Below are 24,414 nucleotides of genomic sequence, written 5' to 3' on the forward strand. Positions count from 1 at the left end.
GAGCAGACAGTAGGATTAGCAGGACAGTGTGGCTATGAGGACTGCGGGGCAGACACTAGAGGAATCAGTGTCTATGTTTGCTTATTCTATTACCATTGCATTGTACTATTTACTGTACTAACATTGGCATTTGAGGGAGCTGGAGAAAGTGTATATGAGCTATGGTCCTACTTTGCAAGTCTGAAGTTACTTCAGAAAGATAGTTTAAAATTTGAAGTATATCATACTTCAAGCATGTCCTCCCCCTTTCCCAACTCCGACTAGTCTTCTCCTTCCCTTTGCCTCCCTTCCATTGTATGCAGAGCTGAGGTTTTAATTAAAAACAAAACCAAACCCAAACAGACAAAAAACTGAGCTATATTTAAGGAGAGGCAGCAACAGAGAAAAGGATAGCATAAAAGAGAAGCTGCAGTAGCCATCAAAGTGCAACCCAAAAGGAAGGGAAAATGGGGAAGAGCAACATTTGAAGCTGTAATAAACTAGACATACCCAGAATTTATGGAGGATAACGATACTGAGACTTAACAGGCTTAGCATAAATAAGTTCTGGGGAAAAAAAAGAATGTGCCAGATAAAAAGCTATTCATACGTCGATACGACCCAGCAAGACTGTAGAACAGCAGAAGCAAACAGAAGATCTTCACAACACCTCAGAGACAAGATAGGTTTCTCTCAAGCTTATTTTTATGAGACTGTAGCTGACTTCTCAACAGTATCAAGGTGCTAGAAATCAGTAGAATGGTATCCTTAAAGTTTTAAGAGAATTCACCCTAATGTCTCTGCCTGGCAAAACCACCTTTGAAGTGTAGAGAAGTATAGGCTATGTGAAGACACACAGCTGGAGAGGGCTTACTATTGGCAGATCCCATTAGAAACTGCTGAAGGATGTATTTCCTGAAGAAAGAAAATGGCCTCAACAAGGTTTAGACTCAAAACGGTTAGCTAACACCCAAAAATAAAATTTGTGAGTGAAGGTTTTTAAATAGCTGGCAATATGAAATAGTAATAATGCCCAGTTTTTTAATATAAAACAAATCAAGATGGAAATAATTCAGGTGAATTGGGAGTGATAGAATCAAAATTTATTTTGTTTGGGGGAGGTAGGTAGAGATACCATGTTTAGACTTGTTAAGTTGAACTTTTAAAATTTTGGGATAAGTAATAACAAAACACATTTTGACAATTTCATTTCAAAAGGTATCAAAGGGAAGAAAACTAGACTACAAAAATACATACTGTGATGGAGATGAAGTTGGTGAAAATGGATGGCTGTGTTTGTGTGTGTGTGTGTGAGTGTGGGCATGCCTGTGTCACAGCACATATATAGTGGCCAGAGGACAACCTTGAATGTGGTCCTCATCTTTTACCTTGTTTGAGGCAGGGTCTCTGTTGTTGACTGTTGTGTGCACCAGACAAGGCAGTGGGCTTAGGAGTCTCCTGTCTCCGTCGTTCATCTTGCTTTAGGAGTATGGCATTACGGATGTGTGCTACCATACCTGGCTCCATGTGGGTTCTGGGGATTTGAACTCATGTCCTTGTAATTGCACAGGGAGCACTTTATCCACTAAGCCATCTCCCTTGCTCCTGAACTGGACTTTTATCTTTAAAGGCATATTTGTTGGCTAGAGTGGAGAAAAAGCAAAATCCAACATGAGGCTGTTTAAAGGAGAGATAAACTGTGAGGCTACGGAAAGTTCACAGTTCCGGGGGGGGGGAAAGGCTAGCAGTATTCCTGAAGAAACCTAAAGCTGCTTTATTAATATCAGAGAAACTTCAAGGAGAAAAGCACTTTTATATGTTGTAAATCTCTAGACAGCTCCCTGTCTATCTTTAAGCTTGTCTAATATATCAGGAAATCCCTAAGCCCCTGTTCTGAACAGAAGAGTCAGAGCGTATCCCTGGGAAAACAGGTTCTTCCTGGCAGGTTGGGCTGCAGATTATGAATTCCTGTATCGTGTTTCTCTCTGCATCTTAAAGGCTAGTACTGTCACCCTTTTCTTCAAGTGGTAGATTAGTGTCTCAAGCACATGAAGTATGTTACATTGTTTAAAAGAATCAGCAAGTGTTGAAAAAAGAGGGTTCGTTTTCCTCTCTCGCTCCGGGTTAGGTGATAGCCCGCCCTAGATGTGGAGCAGAGTCTGAGCCGCAGCTGTGGAGGAGGAGACTAAATCATGCCGTGACGGATCAGCTGGCTGCGCTGTGGTTCTGATGTGGTGGCAGTGTGAGGAAGAAGTGAGCAGAGAGCATTGCCTGAAGTGCGACCCGGGAGCTTGGTAGAGACCAAATGTCTTATTTCAGAATTCTCTAAATTGTCAGCTTTTCATTGTTCTGCAGGCAGAATTCTAGCTTCTTATCCTGAGATGAGCTTGTCCCCAAATCTGGTTCCAATTTCCTCCCCCCTGTGTTCGATTGTTGAGCACATTTTGCTGTATGATATCACCATTTGGCTGAATGTTAAAAGGCACTGTGTATCTTAGATGTCAGAATTCAAACCACCAAGTATAGATGGTTTTGTTCAGCTAGACTCTTACATGTAATCTAATTCAAGCTCTTGGCTAAAAGTATGTTCCACATTTATCAAAATGACATCTAAGCATCTCAAGTACATATAAAAACACATCTAAGTCCCAGGTGTTACTGGATCAGGATTGGAGAGCTAGCACCAGATGCCTTTCTAGATAGTTTCAGTGTTTTCATGATTGTCAAAAGCGTCTGTATAGATGTCAGTCTTTGCTTTCGAGGCTGGCTGTCAAGTGCAGTGCTTGATTTCGAAGGCATAGAAATCCTGCTGCTGATTTTTTTCTTGTCTAGGCTTTCACATGAGTTTGCAGAGACTGCTTCTAAGGAGCATGCCAGTGGCTTTACCAGGCATCACCAGTTAGACTGAAGCAGAGGGTGTCTGAAGTCACACCCTCTGATCCGCCTAACTTTCTTCTTTACCTGGAGTAAGTAGATGCCTGGGCAACATGTACTAAACTGAAAGTTAGTAACGCTTCCCTCCTGAGAGGGGATCAGTGAGAAGCTAGGCCAGGTAAAAACTCCTGTCAGTATGTACATTGACTGTGCTGCTGTTTTCTCCTTATGACGTAAATTCTTAATAAATGCAAAAAAAGGCCAGTGAACGGTTTGTCTTAAAGAGCTTTAACTACCATTGCGGTACTTAGCACATGCAGGTATGAGCATGCGTTGTCAGCTGCAGTCATACATAGTAACGGAGGAGTAAGTGGCTCAGCTTTGTACTGGGTGTGGGACTGTAGAATAACGCACACCTTGATCTGAGAATATACAAATGTAATTATAATATTATTTATGGCTTAGGCGTCTAGGAAATTTATCATTAATGCCATTTCGTCTCCAGATTTGAGTTATTTTGTCATTTCAGTAAGAATTTTAGGGGTCATTCTGCAGATTATTCTTAATTGCTAGCATCTACATGAATTGTGGACATGTGCTGCACACTTAGACTTTTTGATATTCAGTTTTTCGAGTATAACCAGTGTTTATGTTATTTCCATAGTCAGTTTATCACAGCATGACCTGTGACTTCTGAATGAGCTACAGTTGGGGAATGTGTACATAACCTACATACTTTATGTGGTTTTCTTATGAGCCCTTTATCAGAATTCTCATTAAAACAGCCCACCCTCTCTTCGTCCTCTTTTTCTCTATCCTCCCACTCCTCTACCCCCTTTTTTGAATTAGAATATAAGAAATAGAAATAAAGCAATAGGAAGAAAATAAAATATGTGAAGGTGAATACGATTGATCCTAGAACAACCTAGGTTGACTGTATATTGATATCATTAGTGCTTGGTTGGTAAAGGTAGCTAGTTTTGTTTGTTGTATCATGCTATCAGTTATCAAACTCAGTGTATCAAATAGTAATCTGATTGCTTCGTGAATTAATCCATTTTTCCTTCTACTGCCATTAGGCAGTGTTATTATGACCATTTTACAGATGAGGAAACTGAAAATACAGTTGGGCGGCTGAGCTGAAACTTGATCTCCATCACTAACACAGCAAAGGCCTCTCAGGCAGGCAAGGCCTTACAGATGGAGCAGTCAGCGCTCTACTCAGCAGCTCTGCCTGAGCTCCAGGCACTTAGAATTGGCTGCAAAACAGGAAAGTTTTTGTCTTAGGAATTGATAATTTCATGTAAGTTTAACAGCAAAGTGAAGATGTAAAATTCCAATATATTTATTTTACTTTTTATTTAAAATAAACAAACCAAACTCCAGGAGTGCCTCCTATATGGCAGGCACTGACCCAGAACAACACAGAGATTTTTGCATCTTTCAGCTTGTGCTGTATTGAAACAAGACGTTTAATAGATAAAATGGTCAGACTGTAAATTCTTTAAGCAGAATGAAATATGGTAGGGTAGAAGATTTTACAAGTGTGTGCGAGTTTGTGGGGATGTAGTTTTAAATAGTGATCCTTGTGTAGAAAATTTTGAGCTAAGATTTGATGACGATAAGGCTAGCCGTCTGGATATCTGGGGAAGAGCATTGCAAAGGCAGTAGGCACCGCAGGAACCCTAGGGGGAGTGAGGAGGTAAGTTTGGCTAAACTTAAGTGAACAGGACGGGAGAACTAGGAGGTAATATCTCAGAGGCAGACTGGAAGGGAAGGGTCAGATGAAGTAAGCCCTTGGTCATTTTAAATTTTGGGCTTTTTATGCTAGAAAAGGGGAGCCGTCTAAAGGAGTGAGCTGTGGACAGACGTAGTAGTCTGATCTAGATTTTAAAAAGATCACTGCAGTTGCTATGTTGTGAACACTTGAACTGGACAAAGCAGGAAGACAGCTGTGTCACTAAGTACTCTGAGGCATCCTCAGCCTTATAAAATATGTCCACATCTGTCATTTCATGTGACTCTCAGACGAGCCCTGCGACATATTTGTTATTTTTTATATTTTATTGTGAGGAATTGGAAGCTTAAAGAACTTAACTAACTTTTCCAGGCAGGCATTTGAATCACATCTTGAATCCAGATCTTTTGCTTTCAAATTTTGTGCTCTTTCTATTTTTCCACATTACACCCCCAAAGGTCTCCATGATCTTTCTCAGCTGAAAATAATTCAGCTTTTCATGTGTGGGCCTCAGAACAATAGCAACATTTGGTTTGAGGTGTGTGTGTGTGTGTGTGTGTGTGTGTGTGTGTGTGATGAGAAACAGTATTACTCTTACCTGTGGAGATGGCTTCAATTTCAAAATTGATCTACTTGTAGCATAAAAAAACCAGGCTTTCCAAGGATACACTTGAACATGTGCCATTTTATGTTCAGCCAGTTGGTATGAAGATTGGATATCTGAAGTCTTAAGGATAATTGGCCCCATTAATAACCGAAAACAGTTGTTGACATTTAAAATTTCATAGGTGAAAGAGTAAAGTAGCAATTCTTATAATGCTTCTTTCAAACTTTGGAAGAAATTAAAATAATTCATGTTTTATTAATCTATGCTTTTCAGGATCATTAGCACATAACATGAGCAAGGTTTTTTGTGTAATGATTATTCTGTGGATTAGAGCCATCGTGACTCTTGGTGGGTAGCATGTTTCTGGTTGTAGAGTCATAGATCACAGAGACTCATGTTTTCTTAGTATTTGTTAGTTTGTTTTAAACTACTGGATAGAACCTGGTCTAAGTTAATTATAAAAAGTTAAGCTGGGGGCTGGAGAATTGGCTCAGCAGTTAATATAAGAGCACTTTCTGCTCTTGCAGAGGACCCGATTTGATTCCCAGCCCCTAATGGCAGCTAACAACTGTCTATAACTCTAGCTTCAGGGAGTCCAGCCCCCTCTTCTAGCTTCCAAGAGCACTGCATGCACATGTGCACAGATATACATGCAAGCAAAACATCCAAGCAGATAAAACAAATAAATGCATATTTAATGTTTAGTTAATTATTTTATTACTATTATGGGTAATAAAGTCACCAGGTAGCAGTCACTAGCCTAGCTACATATTCTTGCTGTGCTGGACTCATCTTTCTGTGTTCTTGGAAATTTATTTTTTTTCCAATATTACAAAAATACTCAGGCCAAGAATCTAAAAGTTCATACCAACAATAATTTTCTCATACCCTTTTGTATATTTGGCTACTTCAAGAGCTGCCAAATTCCTCTTGATATTTGTAATATTACAATTATTCTTAGACAATCCTGAAATCTGGCAGTGGAATGAAATTCTTTTAAATATTAAGAGATACAAGGAAACTATAAATGTGAAGTTATTCTCATAGCTAAGATTAAGTTTCTCCCAGTTATTTCAGAGCTCAAGTATTTTTTCAGAAATTTCACATTAAGCATTAAAATATGTATGAATTTGAGACCAAATAGCATTTCCTCCTTGCAAAAAAAAAAAAAGGAAATCAAAGAAAAGGAAGACAGTAAACTTCTTAATACACTTATTTTTCAGGCCAATATGTGGATAATAAACTCAAGACTTAGCTTATTTAAAACCTAATTTTTGGTAATTTCCTTGCTCAAAGTGTTACGTTGCCTCTAGATAACGGTGTGGTGAAGTGCACTTTGTGAGAATTGAGCTCTTTGGTTTACAAGTCAATGTAGAATTCTCAAAGTAGCTGTGGGCGATTGCTGGGGTACATTGGTATTACAGCATCAGAATCATTACCAGCATCAGCAGTGCAGAGAACAGTGGCCACTTGTGCATCAATAGCAAACTTGTCTTCTAATAAATGTGCTAAAGTTGTTGCACAGTTTTATTATAGACGAGATAGACCACACTGGTGACAGGCCTGGATCGTGTAAATAGCTGTAAATGACGGCGAGAACACCAGCTCTGAGGTGGGGAGATGGTTGAGGAATGATGATCAGAGACTCTTCAAATCTCTAAAGTATTAACAGTACTGAACTAGTTTTCAAAAAATTCAGTAAACCCCAGATTTTGCCACTTTTGGCTATGTCCTTCTGTCCCAGTCCTTCCCTGAACTGTCTACTTCAGATGGAGCCATGGGCGTGAATCTACAAGGAAGATGCTGTAGAAAGCATGGGTAGAGGGTCTTAGCCACTGGGAGTCATCCGGACAGCTTGTTAAAACACTGACTTTTAGATAACCACCCCCAGAGTTTCTTCATACAAGAATTTGCATTTCTGACCAGTTACCAGGTGATACCAGCACTACTGGTCCAGATGCCTCAGTCTGAGAGCCACTGTACCAGAAGAAGGTACATTCTGATACAGAGGCGAATACAAAGTGTGTTACGTCATTTTTAGAAGGCAGAACAGCCATTTTCACGTCTCTGTTTAAAGTCTGAGAGTTACATAAGGGAGACTCCCTGTGGAGTTCAGAGCCTAGGATATTGTCTAATAATGTGCTTTTCTGGCAGTCATAATGAATAGTAAACAAATAACACTAATGCTTAAAATGAAGATGACTGATTATGCCACCAGACCAGGAAAGTCCACCAGCCATTGGAAAGATTATGCCCGATATACAGAAGAGTATAAATTCACACAAGAACAAAGTGATTTTGCTTCACTGTATAAATTATTAGACTTACTAAGCATGGCAGGCAAGGCCACACATACCTAGCCTTGTGTTATTGCTGCTCTCGTCTCCCTTGAAATGCTCCTCTTCCCACTCTGTGCTGCCCGTGGCCACATCCCCGCCCTTAAATAATGCTCTGTCGAGCCCGTGTGCTTCACTCATAGAACTGTTGTGTTTGCGTGAGATGCCTTTCCTCGCTCTCGTGCTCCTGCTCATTTGTTTGCTGCTTGCCATTTAGAATTGTCTCAGGAGCCTCTCCGTAGAGTCCAGTGCTCTCGCCTGTATATTTCATAGCGTTCTGCTTAGCCCTGTTATGTATGACACTGGCCACTCTTCTGTCATCAGCTCGTTAATCAATCATACCCATCTATACAAAGTAACTTAGTTTTTTATCTTTTTTTTTTGTCTTTGTGTATTTACCAAAGAATAGGTCCCTGGAACATAATAGATATTTAGTGCATGCTTATTAGGTAATCAGTCATTTGGGGAGCTGTCATCAACAGTATAGTGTAATGATAGGGCTCAGTTCTGAAACTACATCATGACTCCCTAGAGTGGGAGGTCCCTCTGAGTCCCTGAAGGGGTCAGAGCATGGTTTCTGTTCAGCAAGGAGCACAACTGAGGGGCTAAACAAACAGATTTTGTCAGCTTAAGGGGAAGTTCTTAACTCTTCTTTCTTAGCATATTGTTATAAATATAATTTCTGATACCAAAGGCAAAAGTGTTTGTTTGTTTGTTTTTAAGTCTTAAAAAGAAAACATGCAACTCTTATTGTTTAACCCTTCTTCCCTGCTTTCTCACTTGTCTCTTCCCCAGGTTCAGTTTGACATTGCACTAGGTCTCTTCAGTTAGATATTGTACTAGGCCTCTCCAGTTAGATATTGTACTAGGTCTCTCCAGTTAAATATTGTACTAGGCCTCTCCAGTTAGATATTGTACTAGGCCTCTCCACTTAGATATTGTATGAGGCTTCTCCAGTTAGATATTGTACTAGGTCTCTCCAGTTAGATATTGTACTAGGCCTCTCCACTTAGATATTGTACTAGGTCTCTCCAGTTAGATATTGTACTAGGCCTCTCCAGTTAGATATTTACTAGGCCTCTCCACTTAGATATTGTATGAGGCTTCTCCAGTTAGATATTGTACTAGGTCTCTCCAGTTAGATATTGTACTAGGCCTCTCCACTTAGATATTGTACTAGGTCTCTCCAGTTAGATATTGTACTAGGCCTCTCCAGTTAGATATTGTACTAGGCCTCTCCACTTAGATATTGTATGAGGCTTCTCCAGTTATATATTGTACTAGGTCTCTCCAGTTAGATATTGTACTAGGTCTCTCCAGTTAGATATTGTACTAGGCCTCTCCAGTTAGATATTGTACTAGGCCTCTCCAGTTAGATATTGTACGAGGCCTCTCCAGTTAGATATTGTACGAGGCCTCTCCAGTTAGATATTGTACTAGGTCTCTCCAGTTAGATATTGTACGAGGTCTCTCCAGTTAGATATTGTTCTAGGTCTCTCCAGTTAGATATTGTACGAGGTCTCTGCAGTTAGATATTGTACTAGGCCTCTCCACTTAGATATTGTACTAGGTCTCTCCAGTTAGATATTGTACTAGGCCTCTCCAGTTAGATATTGTACTAGGTCTCTCCAGTTAGATATTGTACTAGGCCTCTCCAGTTAGATATTGTTCTAGGTCTCTCCAGTTAGATATTGTACTAGGCCTCTCCAGTTAGATATTGTACTAGGTCTCTCCAGTTAGATATTGTACGAGGCCTCTCCAGTTAGATATTGTACTAGGTCTCTCCAGTTAGATATTGTACGAGGTCTCTCCAGTTAGATATTGTTCTAGGTCTCTCCAGTTAGATATTGTACTAGGTCTCTCCAGTTAGATATTGTACTAGGCCTCTCCTCCAGGTTCAGTTGGATATTGTACTAGGCCTTTCCTCCAGGTTCATTTAGGCATTCTATGTGTACAGCATTTCTTCCATGTGTGCCCACATGCCAGAAGGGGGTGCCAGGTCTCATTATAGATGGCTGTGAGCCACCATGTGGTTGCCGGGAATTGAACTCAGGACCACTGGAAGAGCAGGCAGTGCTCTTAACCACTGAGCCATCTCTCCAGCTCTCCGTTAGGCATTCTACAAGGCAGCAAGGCTTGCAGTATTGCATGGCTGCTTAAGTAAGCATTCAGCCTGAAATATACAATTGTAATAACAATTTAGTATTAATTTTGTAAAATTAAATTTTATACAGTAGTCAAAACTTGGCAGTGTACCTTTGAAGAGTTTGCAGTTTGTCAGAATAACAACATGCCATATGAGAACTGAAGGTGGCAGTGATTTCTAGTGGTAAAGAATTGAGAAACTAAAAGAATAAAAAATCAGGAAAGGATTCTAGAGAAATATATCTGCCTCTTGTTTTCCTCCTGCCTATTCATGCTTATTTGAACATAAACCTTGGTTGCCCCCAAAAGCTTTTACTTTTAGACCAGGGGGCCCTAACTGCTCCTTTTCATCAGCCTTACCTTCTCCTTCCACTTTATTCTTGAAATACAATCTTTTATTATTAATTCCCAGAGAATTCTCTGTGTTGATTCAGGATCATGACTAATGTAAGTTATGTGTGTAGCTTTTATAAAAATAAACATATTTAAAATGATATTGATAAGCCAGATTTATTAAGCACATGATCAATGAGCTTAAAGTATTATATTTATCACAATATTGTCTGTATATCTGCCTATGTATGTATGTGTGTATGTATGTATGTATGTGTGTATGTGTGTGTATGTATGTATGTATGTATGTGTGTATGTGTGTGTATGTATGTATGTATGTATGTATGTGTGTGTGTGTATGTATGTGTCTAATTTATGGTATTATTTTCCCCAAACACTTATGCCTATCACATTGATGAGTGAAAGCCTGAGGCAGAGTTGAAAGTAATAAGTAAATAAAAATTTTTACTTATAAATGAAAATAGACTATAAATAGTTTTAGATAACTTTATTTGATAGCCTGCTGTGTTGGTTAAGGTTTCTTTTGCTGTAGAGAAGACACCATGACCTCAGCAATGCTTATAAAGGAAAACATTTAATTGTGACTTGCTTACAGTTTAGAGGTTTAGACCATTATTATCATGGCAGGAAGCATGGCATCATGCAGGCAGACATGGTGCTGGAGAAGTAGCTGTGAGTTCTGTATCTTATGTGGGCAAGCAGGAAGTGGTCTGTCTCACTGGGTATGACTTGAGCATATATGAGACCTCAAAGCTCGCCTCCACAGCGACACACACTTCTTCCAACAAGGCCACACCTTCTCCACAAGGCCACACCTCCTAATAGTACCACTATCTTTGGGGGCCATTTTCTTTCAAACCACCACAGCTGCCGTTTAGCATTATGGCAAGGCTAATGATGTCCTTGAGCACTAGAAGAGAACAGCAGTTCTTCCTTCATTGGAAGAATTTGCCCGTTGGAAACATTTTCTACTTCAAATATTTGCATTTAAAATTTGTTTATAGGGAAATGGGAAGCGGTTGTGGGGACGAGGCAGAAATTCTTAATAAATAAATAAATTAAAATAAAAAAAAAAAAAAAAAAAAAGATGTACAAGCCTGAAAAGCATGCCCAGTGTGACTGAGAAGGTGACAGAAAATTTGATGTATCTTTTCTCTTTATTGAACTGACTTCTTAACATTTCGGGTTGTTAATCCAGTAAATAAATCAATCTGCTAAAAAAAAAAAAAAAAAAAAAAAAAAAAAAAAAAAAAAAAAATTTGTTTATATGGGCCGGGCGGTGGTGGCGCACGCCTTTAATCCCAGCACTCGGGAGGCAGAGGCAGGCGGATCTCTGTGAGTTCGAGACCAGCCTGGTCTACAAGAGCTAGTTCCAGGACAGGCTCCAAAGCCACAGAGAAACCCTGTCTCGAAAAACCAAAAAAAAAAAAAAAAAAAAAAATTGTTTATATGTACTTAGGTGAGTTTCTATTCAGATGTGTTAGCTTTTTGTTACTGTAATATATACTTGAGATAAATCAACTTAAAATTCAGAAAGGTTTATTTGGTTGTTAATTTCAGAGGTTTTAGTCCATGGTCTCTTGACTCAGTTGCTTTGAGCTTGTAGTGACACAGTATATTATCAGGAACATGTCATGGAAGTCTGCTTACCTCAGAGCTGCTGGAAAGTGAGGGAGAAGGGCATAGGAGGGGCTAGCTTCCCAGCATCCCCTTCAAAAGCATGACTCAGTGTTCTGACTTCATCCACTAGGCCCTACCTCCAATGTTTCCACTACCTCCCAATGGATACAAGCTTTCAGCATATAGGTCTTTGAGAAAGAGGCTCTGAATATAAACTACAGCAATTTATATAATGTAGTGGTAGGGTTTTAAAAGCAAGTAAAACACTGCATTTGTTTAATTGTTTTATAAATACAGACTTTTATACTTATAAAATTATTTTTAAATTGTTGGTTATGTACGAGATGCCAGGCCTAGAGTACTTAAGGAATCAGTGCTCTGCTTGTTTCTAGGCCTTGATTTTTTTTTTTTTTTTTGCCGCACGTGTGACTCTACAGGCAGATCTTGCTTGCTTTCTAGCTAGATATAGCTTATGTGTGTGCCATTTTAATTTCAACTACTGATTCATTTGTTGTTGTCGTTGTTTTTAGCATGCTGGAGCAGGATTCTAGGAGAGTGAAGCCCAGTATGAACCCTGCAAGCCAAAGAAGGCATCTTTTAGAATTTTCCGCTAAAGAAGTTCAAGACCCATCAGATGTTATCAACCAGAAAAACAGCTACAGGTGGGATGGCCTGTTGGCCATGTTGATTTAATGAACTGGAGAATCTTACCTATTGTCACTTGACATGTAAATAGTTCATATAGGCTTTGGGTAATGGAGCAAGTGAAATAGTGATGCCATTAATTTGTTTTATTTTTATTTTTTAAAAATAGAAAAGAATTATTTATCATGTATACAGTATCTGTCTGCATGTATGCCTGCAGGCCAGAAGAGGGTGACATATCTCATTACAGATGGTTGGAAGCTACCATGTGGTTGTTGGGAATTGAATTCAGGACCTCTGAAAGAGCAGCCAGTGCTTTTAACCTGTGAGCCACCTCTCCAGCTCCAATTTGTTTTATTTTTAAAATCAATTTTAACAATAAATTTACTTTGAAACATTTTTCCAGTTTAGGATTTTTGTTGAGATGTGATCAGATAATCTGTTTGTATTAACATACATATATGTTAGAATACATGTACTAGCTTTAATTTTTTCACCCTATTATGGTTTAGTAAATTTAACTAATATTTATGCCTATGAATAGATATGACGGAATGATATGGTTGAACCTATTTGTAGTCATTAAGTAAAATTATTATTTGTCGTGTTTTCTGATTCCTTTTTATAATTTAACAGATACTTTGGTAAATTTCTGTTCTGCTTAATGTTAAAACAGAGATGTACATGAAAACATAGTTCTCATAGTATGTTAGCTAGAAGAAGGTACAGTTTTTAGAGCTATATCCTCTTTCATGAATATTGCCCTGTGTGTTTCGGGATCTTGTTAGAGACAAGCCAGAGTCTTGAGCAGCAGGCAGAGAGGTCACAGTGCAGCAGCTGTCACAGCATGAGGAAGTGCTTGAAAATGACACAGACCTGCTTGCCCTGAGCTCTCTGCAGTTTCACAAGGCATCCTTCCTCTGTGTCCTTTCCCCTTGAGGTTGAGGGAGGAGCCGAGGGGCCTATGGCAGTGCAGCATAGCAGGGGATAGATGGTGTGACATTAGAAAGCATTACATATTGTTTATGCTAATTTGTTTTTTTACATGTTAGAATTTGTCACATTTCTGAATTGCTGACATTGGTAGTAGTAACAGTGTCCCTTAAATTGGTAGAGTTTATTAGTTTTTTTTTTTTCCAAAATTGGCCCAGGTTTATTCTTCATGTTCTGTAATTTTGAGTTCTATGGTTGTCCACAGAACTCTGTTTGAAGTTGAATAATAGTCTTTGGACTTAGTGGTGTTTGATCAAATGTGGTTAATTGCTAAAAATAAGAACTAATTATTGATTTTGTACTTTATGGGAATATTCTTTATTCTAAAATAACCGTAATAAAGAGAAGCCTTCATGTATGTGTTCGCAATAGCATGAGCTGAAAATGCTGACTCCTGAAAAGTGTAGTGGCCAGTTGATGTACATTCACCGGAGAGGCCTAGGCAACTTTCAGGGTGAAATTTATCACCCTGAAGAAATTTATAACTCATTGGGACGAGTACATGAAAGTACTTGAAATATGTAAACCATCTCTGTGTCTCCTGCCCATAGTCACCAATGGTTGTGTGTATCTGAGGTACTGGTCTCGGTAAGAAGAGATAATCGCTTCTTAGCAACCTGCAGGTCTGAAGCTTATTATAGGAGATTTAAACAAATATTAGTCCATTAGTTTGAAGTTTTTGCTATTATCATTGATAACTGAATACAAAAATTTTAAAAATTATTTGGGAAACATTTGAAAATTCCAAGTATGAATTTGTTCTGAGCTGCATTTTAGATGTTTATATGTGTTGTCAGGACACCTATATGTATTTTTCTTTTGAAAAAATGATTAAATTTAATTTTAAACTGCTACTATTACATGAGTTTCCTATCTTTTAAAAGTATTTAAAAATTTTAATTGACATTGAATTTTAATCAGGCATGTTTATAGACTGCGCTGTGCCTGTCATTTTGATGTTTATAATATATAGTGATTGGACCAGAGTAATTAGTGTGTCCATCATCTGAGACAGATACTCATTTTTTCATATTGTTGAGACCATTCAAACTCTTCGGTGCTAAATATGTTAAAATATTTGAAGCATTGTGGTCAACCATAGCTAGTCTTCTGTGCTGTAGAACATTTAAACTGCTCTATCTTATCCAGTCACACTCTGGCACCCGTTAACGACTCTCCTTCATGTCCCTCTCTCCTCCTTATCTTCTTAGACTCCGATATACTTGATTATACTCTATACTCTGTGATAGCAGATTTCTAGCTTCCGCAGATAAGTGAGAAAATATGGTATTTTTTGTACCTTATTTCCCTTGTTGCATTGTCTATAATTCTATCCATGTTGGTGAAAATGACAAAATTTCAGTTAGTTTTATGAATATTAGTATCTGTGTTTTCTTTATTCTTTTATCAGTGGACACTTAGATTAATTTTCATATCTTGGCTATTGTGACTAATACTGCAATAAACATGGGCATGTGGGTAGATGTCTTTTTGACATGAATTTTGATTCTTTGAATTGAAATAGTCATGTTTCCAGTTCTCTGAGGAACTTGCGTACTGTTTACACAGTGGCTGCTCTCTGCTTCATTCCCACCAACAGGGTTTGAGTCGTTTCCTTCCTCGTACTTTGCCATTGTATGTTTTATGAGACTAGCTGTTCTAATTAGCATGAGATGGCATCTCATTGTGGTGTTGATTTGCATTTCTGTGACTGGGGACAGTTGTTTGTGTGTGAGAGGTAGCGCTTCAGATTATTCATCCATTAAAAAATAGATTAAGTTTCTTTGCTGTTGAGTTATATGAGTAGCTTATTTTTGTTTCCTTTGTTTTGAGACACAGTTTTGTTCCCAAAAGTTCCCAGGTTATCCTGGAACTTGCTGTATAACCCAGAATGTAAAGACTTCAGTCATGAAACACTATGGTCACTTGAGTTCGTCATACATTTCTTACTGGATCAATAATATGCTGGTATTTTCTCTTAGTCAAGTTCTTCACTCTGTTTGCTATACAAGTTTTTAATTTTATGTAATTTCATTTAAATTTTGCTTTTGTTGTCTGTGTTTTAGGGTCATAAAAAATCTTTGCTCAGATCAATATCTTGAAGCATGTCCTTTTTTTTTTCTTTTTTGAGTTTAGAATGTGTCTGTTGATCTGTAGAGGAATAGTTTCTTTTTACCGTACATACAACAGTTTTCCTGACACTGTTCATTGAAAAGACTTCTGACATGTTTTTGCTGCCTTTGGGAAAGTTTAGTTGTCTATGAATATATGAATTTATTTCTGAGTTCTATGTTCTATTCTAATAGTTTATGGTTTTCCCCCCTCATATCATGCTATTCTGGTTATGATAACATTGATTTTTTTTCTTTTAAAATAGAATCTCATGTATCCATGCTGGTTCCAAACTCTCTGTATAGCTGAGGCCGATCAGCTTCTACCTCAATGCTTTCTTTTCTTTTCTTTTTTTTTTTTTTGGTTTTTTTTTTTTTTGAGACAGGGTTTCTCTGTGGTTTTGGAGCCTGTCCGGGAACTAGCTCTTGTAGACCAGGCTGGTCTCGAACTCTCAGAGATCCGCCTGCTTCTGCCTCCCGAGTGCTGGGATTAAAGGCGTGTGCCACCACCGCCCGGCCCTCATTGCTTTCTTTAGCTGTTTGGAGTCTTTAGTAGTTCTGTACACATTATAGGAATATGTTTTTATTTCTATGTCAAATGTTATTTGTACTTTGATAAAGGACTGGAGAGATAACTCACTTGGTAAGTACTTACCTTGTATTTTGGTAAGAATTACGTGGATCTCTAGACCACTTTGGGTAGTATGTGTATTTTACCAATGTTAATTATATAGTTCATGAACATGGGATGTCCTTCCATGGATTCCTCCACTAGTGTGCCTGATGAATTTCATTGCAGATTATCTATTCCCTTTACCGAATTTGTTCTTAGGTATTTGTTCTAGCAGCTGTGAGTAGGTTATTTTATTCTTTCACAGTAATACAGTCTTCCTATTCATGGACCTCATGCAAGCAAGGCAGTCAGTCATTCTACCACTGGACCACACCCTCTAACCTCAAAGCTGCTAATTTTATACCCTACATTCTTACTGAACTTGATTGTCAGTTCTAATTGATTTTTGTGGAGTCAAGAGTTTTCTCTATAAAATCCTGTTGTCTGTGAAAAAGGATTTGAGGCCCTTTCTTGTTTTATCTTGCTTTTGGCTCTAAGGCTTCCAATACTATTTTGAATAAGTGAAGGTAGAAACCTTTGTCTTGCTTGTGAGTTTAGAGGGTTTGTGTATATTTCAGCTCCTTCTCATTCAGTATGATGTTCAGTATGATGTTCTCATTCAGTATGATGTTCTCATTCAGTATGATGTTCAGTATGATGTTCTCATTCAGTATGATGTTCAGTATGATGTTCTCATTCAGTATGATGTTCAGTATGATGTTCTCATTCAGTATGATGTTCAGTATGATGTTCTCATTCAGTATGATGTTCAATATGATGTTCTCATTCAGTATGATGTTCAGTATGATGTTCTCATTCAGTATGATGTTCAGTATGATGTTCTCATTCAGTATGATGTTGGTCTGTCATATGGGGACTTTATTGTGTTTAGGTAAGTTCTTTCATACCTAATGAAAGGTTTCCATACCCCGATTTTAAGTCTCTCTGCTGACACAGCAAACCAAACCACGATTAAGATTAAAAATCTAGGTTTATTGGTAAAACACTCCCGGATGGTCCTGCCTGCATGGTCCCAGAAAGATGGGGAGAAGGAACCAGAAAACTATATGGCTGGTCTCTACACCTAATTTTCTTTTCTTTTTTTTTTTTTCATGATAGGATGTTGAGTTTTACTAAAAGCTTTTTCTTCTTCTTTTGAAACAATCATAAAGTTTTTGTTTTCAATTCTGTTGATATGTTGTGTTACATTTTTTTATTTGTGTATAATTGAGCCATCCTTGAATTTCTATAATAAATACCACTTGATCATGATGTATAATCTTTTTGATATTTTGGATTTGAGTTGCTAGTACTTTGTTGAAAATTTTAATAGCTATGATAATCAGGGATTCTGGTCTATGAATTCCTTTCTTGAATGTGTTCTTGTGGGACTTTGATGTCAGGATAGAACAACTTTGGAAGGGTTTCCTTTCTTTCAGTTCTTTGGACTAGTTTGAGACAAATTTACATTAGTTTTTGTTCTTTTGTTTGCTTGTTTTTTCAAAGAGTTTCATTAAGTTGCCAGGCTAGCCTCAACTTAACAGTCTTCCTGTCTCGACTTTTGGATAGCTGGCGTGTTAGGTGTGTGCCACATCTGGCTCACTTTAGCGCTTCTTGCGCAGTTTGCTGAAACCTTCTAGCTCTGGACTTTTGTTCTTTTGGGATGGGGCAGGGACTTTTTATAACTAATTCTGTCCTCTTCCTTATTATTGGGCTGTTCAATTTTCCTTTACCATAATCTGTTTTTTTAAATGCCTCATTTTTGTTTCAGAATTATGGTCCGAATAAAAGAAGGGTAAATAATCCTGTCATTTAAATGTTCTATTTGTTTGCTGTTAGCATATTGCCACTAGCAAGTTGTAGTTGCATAGATTTTTTCAGTGTTAAAAGTATATGTACATATATGCACGATTGTATTTGTAGCAATATAATTTATCAGCCAAACTGGGATACTTGTAAGAAAGAATATTAGTAATATAGAGAAAGTCAGTAATAATTATTACCTCAAGATGTAGGACATCAGGCTTAAATGACAGTTGTCTTCTAGTAAACAGGAAAGGATGGTTTCCATTTAAGGCATCAGCCACAAGTTGTCTTTAGCCCAAGAATTCCCATTAACTCTAGCTCTCTAATATTGCACTTTCCTGTTGTGATTTATTTGCTGAAATTTCTTCTGTTTTATAGAATGGTTTGCACACAGCCTAGAGCTCTGACTGTCTAGTTAGTGAAGGTCTAATTATCTCCAGATTGCTTGCTGGCTTAGAGTTTCCCCTTTTTTTCCCCTCAACACTGTCCACCCTATCCTTGTGTTTCTCCTATCAGACTTTTTTTTTAAATCAAAAATTTCTTCTCTATATTTCTGACTGTAAGAACACAGTTAGCCAGCACAGATGTGCAGAAATCATTACTAGAGTTTATCATATTGAAAGAAAATTACAGCCAACATATAGTTTTGAAAGCAATTTTGGATTTTCCTTATGGACTACAGACTTCCTGTCCTTATTAAGTATAAAGGTGTGATTTTTCCAATGACAAATGTGACAGATGTGTGTGTGTGTGCGCGCGCGCGCGCGTGCGTGTGTGTGTGTGTGTGTGTGTGTGTGTGTGCGCGCGCGCGTGCATGTGTGTGTGTGTCTCTGTTCGTGTTGCAGAAGCGGCTTCCTAACTGCATTCAGAATGGGGTTGCATTACCAGGCCCTGTTGAACCTCAGCTCTAGGCTGATAGCTCTTCCTGTGTATAGTCAGTACCTGTGCGTTTGTTTTACTCCAGACACTTTACCTCTGTAAATCTTAATTGCTGGAAGAGAAGACATGAAGAGCCTTCTCAGTACAACAAGTAGAGGGGATGTCTCATGTAACTTTGACCCTCACTTCTTTTCCTCTGTGTGCCATACTCAGAAATCATTGCTTTTTTTCTGAAATTAGTTTTCCACTTGCTATGTGTGGGTGGGGGGGGGGGGGCACGTGTTTTCATTGTGGCCAAATTTAATGGTCATCCACTCATCTTGAACTTTCTTCAACATTTGGCTAAATGGATCACTCTTTAAAGGACTTTCTGTTTGCATAGTCTTTTGTATTTATTTTGTCGTGTTAGGGATTCAGTGCAGTATACCCCTGAGCTTTTTCCGGGCCCCTGGTTAATTGAGACTAAGGCTTGCCATGTACCATAGGCTGGCTGTTGTTGTTTTGTATTTGATCTGTCTTCCTGTTAGGTCTTTGAGGATATAGACTTCTCTTGTTCTCTCTTGGATTACCCAGCACATAGACAGTAGCCAGCAAATACTGAATGAATAAATGGAAAACATGAATCTTACCATGTTCAATTTTGTATTTTAGTATATTTAATTATAAACTCAGAACATCTTATATAAAATATTCAGAGCAAATCTAAGACTTCTTAATGAGATAGAGTAAAATACAGACTGAGGAAATAACCAATAGGTAATGGGCCCAGTTCAGATTCTAATTTTTAACTTAGGTTTTGTTTCTTATCACACCCTTGGTATGAATTCATGTGACATAAAGCAGTGTGACAGTTACAGAAGCAAACCTTCCAAGTTAACAGAAGAGCTAGTTATTGTCGTCTGGTGTTTATTAGTGACTCAAAGTCATCCATGGCTCTAACGGTTTTATTCAGTTTTCAACTTTGTTACTTTTCCTGCCAATTGTTTTATGTCTTACTCTACCCCACTTCACACAAACTTGTTATCACAGAATGACAATGACCGCAATCTTTAAGCCTTGTCATGCAATAATGTATTTTCCTGTCTACTGCTAGCTCTTTCCCTGATTCCTCTCGCCACTGTGTCACCTCCTCTACGCCAGCAACACTATAGTTCATTGAATTCACCGAAGACACAGACTATGCGCTGCCCAGGAAATAATAGTGTTTTTTCTCTGCCATCTCTTAGAAGCTCAGAAAGTGATAGTTCTACCATCTGGTTTATACTTTACTTTTTCATTATGTTCATTTCTGTCTCACAATATGTTCAGTTTGGTATATGTTTGTTTTAATGACAAATCAGTACTAGTAAACTTTATAAAATTTATGATGCACAGAAACAATTTTTCTGTGTGTTTCTTTCAGATATGATCATTCGGTTTCAAATGACAAAGCCTTAATGGTGCTAACTGAAGAACCACTGCTTTATATTCCTCCACCTCCATGTCAGCCTCTGATTAATACAACAGAATCTCTCAGGTGAGTGCTGTGGGTTGCTGCAGAGACACCTGCATGGCCTCCTATGGTGGCTTCAGAACTTAGGAAAGCAATTTCTTCATGTTTACTAAGAGGCCAAGAGAATCTGAATGACTGGTTGGATACTGTAAGATTGTCGGTTGTCTGGTTGCTCTACCAGCCTGGCAGAGGTGGTGATAGGTCCGTTTAATGTGCTGATTGCCTGGTTTGTGTTTCTCATTTGAAAGCTAAAGGATGAAGTGGATGTTAAAGTCAGGGCAAGGCTACACTTGGGGGTAGAATGTTCACAGCAGACAGCATCGTTTGTTTCTTTTCACACTAGGAAGGTAGTGTTTGACTATGTTGTTCTGGACATACTTGCTCTTATTTCTTTGAATTTTGAACTCATGATTGAGGAGGTTGCCTTATAAGAATGCATGTCTTATTAAAAACAATATTAAATGTCAGTAATTTTTTTTTTCAAACCAGAAAGCATTGTTGTGTAGTCAGATATGTTAGGCTCTTTGGGACCTACAGAATGATTAAATTAATTTCCAACGAAAGAGTAAAACAGTTGACTTCTGTTAAATATATTTGATTAATCTGTTCTGTAGGTTGAACCATGAGCTTCGAGGCTGGGTTCATAGACACGAAGTGGAAAGGACCAAATCAAGACGAATGACAAATCACCAACAGAAAACCCGTATTCTTCAGGTTTGTTTCCGCTCGTGTCTGAAGAAATGACAGCACAGTTGCTGGGAGCTTCTTCCAGTGGAGCTGCTTTCTTCTGTGGGAGATTTGGGGACTTAAGCCTTATTCCTTCCTCACTGTGGCTGCTTCTGATGCAGCAGCCATTGCCACGGAAACCCCTCTGCAGCTTTTGTAGCACATTAGTTTGGGTCTTACAGCAGCAGCGTTTCCTGGCATGGCGCTCCTTCCTGCATGCGCTCTCTCTCTGTCTCTCTCTCTCTGTCTCTCTCTCCCTCCTGCCCCTTTTCTCTATCAGCACAGGCAATACAATAAATAATAATGTTTATTCCCCTCCCTTTTCGAAGGGAATGTTATAAACACATGGCAGATTGTCGGGAGGAACACACCATGGGGGCGCTTTTGAACTTAGGCATGTTCCACTACAAGTTAGTTACCTTAGGACTTTTCAGTTCTGCTTCTTTGTTTGCCAGGAGGTGACATTTTAATCGTTCTGTCATTTGTGAGGTACTTGTTACTACTTCTGAAGCATGTAGCCTAGCAATTGACACACTGATTTCCCAATAAACATTACTATGATGATGCTAATGAGCCAGGGAGAACTAAATACGTACCTACATATAGACATACACACACTCAAAATGAGAAGTGTGTTTTCTATGGAAAAATTAAGATAGGAAGATTAGAATTTAAATGTCGAAAATAGTGGTTATTTTAGATTAAATCACTTGAGAAGGCTTTTCTCAAGAAATTCCACTTTAGAAAGATATTGTATCAAAGTCATTGATTCAGCTGTTCTGACAGCCTCAGCGTCTTACAGCTGGATGGGATAGAAGCTCATCTCTTCTGCGAATTCTTCATAGCTCCAGGATTTAGGGGGAAATGCAGTGAAGCAGTTGCCAGACCCGGGAATAGCAAATGCAAAGAGCTCCAGGAGGAATGGTTTGCGTATTTGCTGAGTAAAGCTGGAGGGGGATGCAGAGGCTGGGGTGGGGGGGAGGTCAGACATCAGAGGCTGCAGAGGTGAGAGCTCAGCCACAGCATGGCTCTGGTGTGAACTCTGGATTTCATTCTAGGTGTTAAGGGCTCCACTGCTGGGTTTGCTCAGGGGAATGACTTGATCTGATTTATGTTTTTGAAAGATCATTTTGGCTAGGAGTGGTAGAACTCATTAGTTAACTTGGAAGACAGAGGCAGGAGTGTGAATTCAAGACTAGTCTGAGATATGTAGTGAGACCTCATCTCATAAAACAAAAACAAAGAGACAAAGATGTTCATTTTAGCTGCCAAAGTAGACTGACGGGAGTGAGTGGAAGGAGGTGGGTCAGCTAAAATGCCATGTCAGTCGCCCAAATGAGAGATCTTTGGGTCTATTCTGTTATGGTAGATATGAAGGTAAAGGAAAGAATGGGAATCCAAATATATTTTGAAAGTAAAACTGTTAAGGAATTGTTGCTATAAAATAAAAGGGAATTGCTGATGATTTCTTTGTCTTAAGTGCTGGATTAATAGTGATGCCATTTACTGAGACACAGACTGAGGAAGGAGTTAGAAACAGGAGTCAAGAACTTTAGATATGAATTTTAGACATTTGATTGAGGACATCTAGTAGACAATCATATATCCAAGTCTGGACTTAGGAGAGAGGTTGAGGCTAAATGTTTGATTTTTGGGTGGTGCTTCCCAGTGTGAAACTAAAGAAGAGAGAGAACAGTGATAAACTCAGTGTTGGGCACTGCCCATGTGTGGGCTACAACAGAACCAGTGCTTGAAAGGGGCTGGGCACTAAGATGGAGAGTGGTAAAGGGCAGTGTTGCCCCAGCCCAGCCAATGGCCCCGGGGAACAATGAAGATGATTACTGTCAACACTTCCCATTAGAACTCACTGGTGGCCAGTATGGCTGCTTCACTATGGTTGTACAAAAGCCCGATGAAGTGAACCTGGGAAAATAACATGGAAAAATGGAGCTGATTGTAGAGAAATCTCCATCTGTGGGGTAGAGAATAAGAGACAAGAAAGAGGTTTTATTTTCAGATATAAAAATTTTCACCTGGTTTGCATGTTTGCTTTAGGTGCTGATAGAAACATCTTGCTGAGCATGGTGGTGCTCACATGCTGGCGCTTCGACAGCAGGAGAAGCAGAGGCAGGCAGACCTCTGTGAGTTTGAGGCCAGCCTAGGCTATATGAGTTCCAAGCCATGTAGGGCAGCATAGTGGGACCCTGTCTTGAAAGAAAGGGAAAGAAGGGGTGAAGGAGGGAGGGACGTAGAGAGAGAGAGAGAGAGAGAGAGAGAGAGAGAGAGAGAGAGAGAGAGATTTCATCCGGGTATGGTGGCAGTGACTTGCATCTATAGTCACAGAACCCAGGAAGCTGAGACAAGAAGATCATCATTAATTTGAGGCCAGCCTGTAATGAGTTCTAGACTAGCCTGGGTTACAGGGCTAAAGTGAGGCTCTGTCTGGGGTTGGGGAGAGGATGAGAGAGACAGGGAGGAGTAGAGGGAGGGAGGAAAGCACACATGGGAGGCAAAGCTTAATGTTTATTTGGAAATGTTATATAATATGATCAAGCATATTAAAAGGATATCAAGAAGCACAGACTTTAACCATGTGCAACTGTTTTTAGCCATAGATAATTAAAATTTGTGTAGTTGAGCTTAAGTTCTGACTTGTGAGGGTCTGTGTCTATGATTATCCTGAATGTGCTTTCTTGAGCCTCTTTGTCCTTCTTTGCCTACTGTTGCAGCTTTATTGGTTCTTAGGTCTCCTTGAGGGCATAGGCAGGCCCAGCCAGTGCTGTAGGGACCTGGCAGTCCCAAAGCTGCTTCCTGGCATTGGTCTAGCCTTGCACTGCAGAGCACACTGATTTGCTAAACTGTGCACATCAGCTGCCTCCACAGCCAGAGGGACAGGGTACTGTCGGTCTCTTCTTCTGCATCTGGAGCAAGTTTGTCTTACTGGTGGAGTCTAAACCCCTGAGCCTCTTAAAGGAAAGCAGATATCTAATTCTGAAGCCATACTTCATATAAGCATGGATGTATGAACATAGTAAATTAATACATTTCAGGACATTTATGATTTGACTATTATTTATATATCAAAAATACTTATTGTTGTAAAGTAACAATAAGGTCACTTTGTAATGGAATTATAGTAATGTACCTTTGAATTATGAAACCCTTACAAGACTCTCCTGAAGATTAGCTTATAAAAATTCCAGAAAATTTAAGAGGAGAGAGGACAGAGAAAATGCTGTTTTGTGAAATAGAAGTTCCTTTTTTTTTTTTTTTTTCGAGACAGGGTTTCTCTGCGGCTTTGGAGCCTGTCCTGGAACTAGCTCTGTAGACCAGGCTGATCTCGAACTCACAGAGATCCGCCTGCCTCTGCCTCCCAAGTGCTGGGATTAAAGGCGTGCGCCACCATCGCCCGGCTAGAAGTTTCTAGTGTTAACATGTGGGCCACTGATAATGGTTCCACACTGAATTGTTCTCTGACCAAGAGAGTCGTGGGTTA

General features: G+C 39.0%; 1 protein-coding gene across 2 annotated transcripts in view; it reads left to right on the forward strand.

Annotated features, from left to right (window-relative positions):
• The window catches only part of LOC121455077 (cyclic AMP-dependent transcription factor ATF-6 alpha), a 174,269-nt gene that overhangs the window by 64,520 nt on the left and 85,335 nt on the right, over window positions 1–24,414 (forward strand). For both annotated transcript variants that reach the window (XM_041662612.1, XM_041662613.1), the window contains exons 10-12: window positions 12,184–12,315; window positions 20,103–20,216; window positions 20,807–20,906. In XM_041662612.1, coding sequence (XP_041518546.1) covers window positions 12,184–12,315; window positions 20,103–20,216; window positions 20,807–20,906 — 346 coding nt within the window. The remainder of the gene's footprint in view (window positions 1–12,183; window positions 12,316–20,102; window positions 20,217–20,806; window positions 20,907–24,414) is intronic.

The sequence above is a fragment of the Microtus oregoni genome, unplaced genomic scaffold (assembly GCF_018167655.1).
Source record: "Microtus oregoni isolate MIOR12 unplaced genomic scaffold, Mior012 000013F_ref0000133, whole genome shotgun sequence".
NCBI classification, from domain to species: Eukaryota; Metazoa; Chordata; class Mammalia; order Rodentia; family Cricetidae; genus Microtus; species Microtus oregoni.